Consider the following 5,560-nt stretch of genomic DNA (forward strand, 5'->3'; position numbering starts at 1 on the left):
TATGGTGGTTGCGGGTATGTGTATCAGGGTATATGTTGGGGGTGAGGGTATGTATAGTGTGTGATGGTATGTTTGGTGGGTGAAGGTATGTATGGTGGGTGAGGGTATATAAGGTGGTTGAGGTTATGTGTGGTGTAAGTGTATTATGGTGTGTTGTGTTCGGGTATGTATGATGTGTGATGTATGTATGGTGGGTGAAGGTATGTATGGTGGGTGAGGGTATGTATGGTGGTTGAGGGTATGTGTGGTGTAAGCGTATTATGGTGTGTGGTGTTTGGGTATGTATGGTGTGTGATGTATGTATGGTGGTTGCGGGTATGTGTGGTGTGTGTGGCTGCATGTGGTGGATGAGGGTGGGTGATGGTATGTATGTTGGTTGTGGGTATGTGTGGTATGTGAGGCTGTGTGTGGTTGATAAAGGTTGGTGTGGTGGTTGAGGGTGATGGTGGTTGGTGAGGGTATGTATGGTGTGTGAATGTATGTGTGTCGGGTGAGGCTGAGTGTGGTTGATAAAGGTTGGTGTGGTGGTTGAGGGGGGTGGTGGGTGGTGAGGGGATGCGTGTGGGTGAGGATATGTATGTTTGGTAAGGATATGTATGGTGTGTGAGGGTATGTATGTTGATTGATTGATATGTGTAGTGGGTGATGGTAATATGGTGGTTGTGGGTATGTGTGGTGGGTGAGAGTATGCATGGTGTGTGAGGATTTGTATGGTGGATAAGGGTATGTATGGTGGGTGAGGTTATGTATGGTGTTTTTGGATGTGTGGTGGGTGAGGATATGAATGGTTCGTGAGGTTATGTATGGAGGTTGAAGGGTATGTATGGGGGGTGAGGGGATGTATGGTGGGCATGTATGGTGTTTTAGGATGTGTGGGGGGTGAGGATATGAATGGTTCGTGAGGGTATGTATGGTGTCTGAGGATATGTATGGTGTATAAGGGTATGTAAGGTGGGTGAGGGTATGTATGGTGTGTGAGGGTATGTATGGTGTGTTAGGATATGAATGGTGGGTAAGGGTATGTATGGTGGGTGAGGGTATGTATGGTGGGTAAGGGTATGTATGGTGGGTGAGGGTATGTATGGTGGTTTAGGATGTGTGGTGGGTGAGGATATGAATGGTTCGTGAGGGTATGTATGGTGTCTGAGGATATGTATGGTGGATAAGGGTATGTAAGGTGGGTGAGGGTATGTATGGTGTTTTAGGATGTGTGATGGGTGAGGATATGAATGGTGGGTGAGGGTATATAGAGTGGTTGAAAGGTAGGTATGGTGGTTGAAGTGTATGTATGGTGAGTGAGGGTTTATATGGTGGTTGAGGGTATGTGTGGTGTTAGGGTGTTATGGTGTGTGGTGTTAGGGTATGTATGGTGTGTGATGTACGTATGGTGGTTGCGGGTATGTGTGTTGTGGAAGTCTGTGTGTGGTTGATAAGGGTGGATGTGGTTGGTGAGGGTATGTTTGGTGTGTGAGGCTGTGTGTGGTTGATAAGGGTGGTTGTGGTGGTTGGTGAGGGTATGCGAGTGGGTAAGGATATGTACGGTTGGTAAGGATACGTATGGTAGGTTAGGGTATATGTGGTGTGTGAGGGTATGTATGGTGGTTGATTGATATGTGAAGTGGGTGATGGTAATTTGGTGGTTGTGGGTATGTGTGGTGAGTGAGGGTATGTGCAAGTATTTATAGTGGGAGAGGCTTAGTATGGTGGGTGAAGGTATGAGGGTAAATTAGGTTTGTGGTGGATGAGGTAGTGTGTGGTGAGTGAGGGTATGTATGGTGTGTGAGGGTATGTATGGTGGTTGAAGGGTATGTTTTGTTGATGAGGGTATGTATGGTGGGTGAAGGTATAAGGGTAAATTAGGGGTGTGTGTGGGTGAGGGTGTGTATGGTGTTTAAGGATGCGTGTGTGATGGTTAGGATACAAATGATTGGTAACATATGTATGGAGGTTGAGGGTATGTATGTCAGGTGAAAGTATGTGTGGTTTGTGAGGATATGTGTGGTGGGTGAGGGTGTGTGAGGGTATGTATGGTGTTTAAGGATGCGTGTGTGATGGTTAGGATACAAATGGTAGGTTAGGGTATATGTGGTGTATGAGGGTTTGTATGGTGGGTGAGGGTATGTGTGGTGAGCGAGGGTATGTATAGTGGGCGAGGTTATGCGTGTCAGGTTAGAGTATGTGTGTTAAGGTATGTGAGGGTATATGATGAGCAGGATATGTGTGGTGTGTGATGGTATGTGTGAATGGTGAGGCTTTGTTTGATGTTTGAGAGTATCTGTTGTGCTCAATGTTATGTAAGTGTTGTATAAAACTGACAATGAACATATTTTCTGCAATATTTGTTTTATTTACTATTACTGCAAATTTTACATAATCAACAAAAATAGCAGGAGTGATCCCCATAGCCACCTAATCTTTAGTAATACAAGTACATGTACTTACAAGTTCACAGAAAGCCTTGATGTACATTTCTGTAGAAATCTTAGTCAAACCACTTGCAAAGCTCACGGCCATTTTCACCATACTGTATAATTTGTACTGTGCATTAAAGGACACATTGCACATTGCATCCATTTTTCCTCGGGAAACAGAACTGGAAAAATCATTATGGCAGATCTCGAAGACAGCCTCCCTTTGGCCGAAACATGTCAGCACTTGTCAGGATGTAAATCAAACCTTACATTTTGTACCGAATTAAGTGGTGTTGTTGCTCATCATTTCTATTTTCATTTGCTCTACTTCCCCTGACGAGCACTGTTGAATACCATTAAGGTATCCACACCAGGATCCCTACCACCACTATGGAACTGACTTCCTTGCAGGGACGTTGGGTCTCCATCCCCGTTGTATAAAATATAAATGTATATCTTAAATAAATCTGATACACTTTTAAATAAAACCCAACAAAAACAAGAGGCCCATATGGCTTTATCTCCCATGTCTCAGCCAATCAAAGGAAAGCCTATATCTTCAATATCAAATGGTCCAGAAACCAAAGTTATTCTACCATTTTCCGATCAAGAATTATCCTTCTGTTTTGAAAGAGATCAACACCCCTCATTTATTCAACACTGAAACTTCTTCATACAGACATGCTGCACCATACCAAACCGTTTAGATTTTAACACTTCAACAATATTTAAGAAGTTTTTAAAGTCCTCTTCCCTCATAGCACCACACCCTTCATTCATACAATATCAAATTTTCTTTTTCCCAGGGATGTTCGCTGCTTAATTGGGTAAAAATCCCTTCACTTCTGCTTAAGAGGTTGTCTTTACAACTTTAAACCCTATATCCCCTTTTAGACACTACAGATATACCTAGCCAAAGGAGCTACACCAGTGTGTAAATGTTTAATATGGTCAAAATTCTTTCAACTGTATATGAAGAGTAGTCTTTCAAAGATGAACTATTTAACCACTACTTCCCCTATTGGGCCCTGCTCTTCCGTCCCCAGCAGGGCAAACCTTTCAGCCCCGATAACAAAGAACTAGGCAGCAGATAGACAGAAGGAGGCGCCAAAGCATAAACTTACTACACACTGTAGGCCAGATGAACTAATATTCATTGGGTTTTTTTGTTGCTTTCACCTAATTCATATTGTTATCGGTTTGCACATTAATAATAATATAAGACCATGAACAAATTACAATAACAAATTAAGAACCGGTATTCTTGAATAACAGTTCCTCTTCATTAATACTCATGATTGTTCAAGGGACATTCTTGAAATTGAGAGTAAACTATAACATAAATCATTGAATTTGCCCAATTACTGTTAAAGATGAAAGTATGACCATGTATTAAGCAGCCAATGTAAAATGGCTTCAAAAATAACATGTTCTGGATGAATCGATAGCATTCCTAAAATATGAAAAAAGTCGATTCTTACTTCACTTATATCAAAACATGGAAAGCAAGTTTTCAAATAATTTTCTGTATTTTGGAATCCTATGATAAAGCTACTATTTTTCATCAAAATATTCCTCAATTCTGACAATTTTTAGAGTTCGGCATAACGGTATTACATGTACATAATAAAGCTGTGAAGAAGTAATCCATCAAATTAACATTTTTGTGTCAAGCCACAAAATAGTGAACAAACAAATAGTACTCTTTACAGTTTCAGAGTCAAATTCTACAACTACTAATATATATGAATACACATGTAAATTCAATAAAAGAAAAAAACAATTCAAATTCAATAATAAATCACATGAATTCATTGGTACCTGATGATATGAACATGAATCTGTGTTTCCGTTTCTTTGAAGTACGTTCAAATTGTACAAGTATGATATTCTTCTGAGCATGATGACCTCTCCCACATTACTTTCCGAGTATTATTCTCAAAAGTTTGACTTACAGAGTCTGTTTCTCAAAGTTCAACTTTCCGAGTCTGATTTCTGTGCGTGGCATTTCGGAGTGTGAACAAGAGTTGTCTTACCACGCCAGGTACACGGGACAAAGACAAACAGGTGATACGCATGTAATGAACCCTTTCACCCCTAGGTAACTTAAGTTGACTCTACGATACATTTATCTGGATGAGTCCATTATGATCCGCAGTGGTGAAAGGGTTAATGAAAATGACCCTACAAACACACAAATGAGCCCTAGATTTTGACAGTGAATGTGACTGGTTTGATCTGTTTGCTAGGTTGCGTTTTAAATAACGCCTGGTGCAATGTGGACAGATCGACGCTCCCCGCTCCTGGATTCTTCTTAATGTTCTGTCCAAGTCTGACAAAGAAAAAAGATGAAAACAACCATCAGCCAAGAGTAACAAGGATTTCCTTGTGGTCACATCAATACCATTAATATCCAAGGTCTGCAGCTTCATTTGTTAAAGTAACATTAGTGTCAAAACTTTGACACCCCTGAAATTTCATAATGAACTATTCTAACTTTTGAATTGGAGGAGTTCAAATGTGTCATCGGGGGTGAATGATTTAAATAAAGTGGAAGAAAGAGATGGATCAATGTTCTTTGATGATTGGCATTAAACTTAACAAGAGGTCTGAAAAACTCTGAGGAAGAAAGAATTTTGACATGTTAGAACAGGTTTTCTCTAGTCTATATATAAAGCAGTAAAATTTATTTCTTTTTTCTGATATCTAGTTAATTTTGAAGTGAAAGTAGAAAACATTTTGACTACTTTTTACATCTATCATCACACGGCATTACTTCAATCATACAGTGTAACTTTGACAGTGTAACTGGCTATCATACAGTTTAAATTTAGCCTCCAGAGTAAATTTCTCTTACAGCATAACTTCAATCTTACAATGCAACTTTTACAGTTTAAATTTAGCATCCGAAGTAAATTGATCATACAGCATAACTTCAATCTTACAGTGTAACTTCTGAAATCACACATTCCAACTCTAACTATTCAGTATAACAGTAATTTGACAGTAAAACTTTTATAGAAGGGTCTAGACGTCCTATCAGGGTTCTCCCCAGAAATTTTTGTAAGCTGATATGTTTCATTTGCAACGAACATTCAAGACGGACACGCTAATATAATACCTTATAATACCTTGTCAAACCTAAGGGG

General features: G+C 39.8%; 1 protein-coding gene across 1 annotated transcript in view; it reads right to left on the reverse strand.

Moving 5' to 3' along the window:
• Positions 1-2,876: 2,876 nt before the first annotated feature.
• The window catches only part of LOC110455666, a 12,273-nt gene continuing 9,589 nt past the window's right edge, over positions 2,877-5,560 (reverse strand). Inside the window, exon 9 of the mRNA XM_021505924.1 lies at positions 2,877-4,743. Coding sequence (XP_021361599.1) covers positions 4,617-4,743 — 127 coding nt within the window. The 3' untranslated portion in view covers positions 2,877-4,616. The remainder of the gene's footprint in view (positions 4,744-5,560) is intronic.

This window comes from Mizuhopecten yessoensis, unplaced genomic scaffold (assembly GCF_002113885.1).
Source record: "Mizuhopecten yessoensis strain PY_sf001 unplaced genomic scaffold, ASM211388v2 scaffold8361, whole genome shotgun sequence".
NCBI classification, from domain to species: domain Eukaryota; kingdom Metazoa; phylum Mollusca; class Bivalvia; order Pectinida; family Pectinidae; genus Mizuhopecten; species Mizuhopecten yessoensis.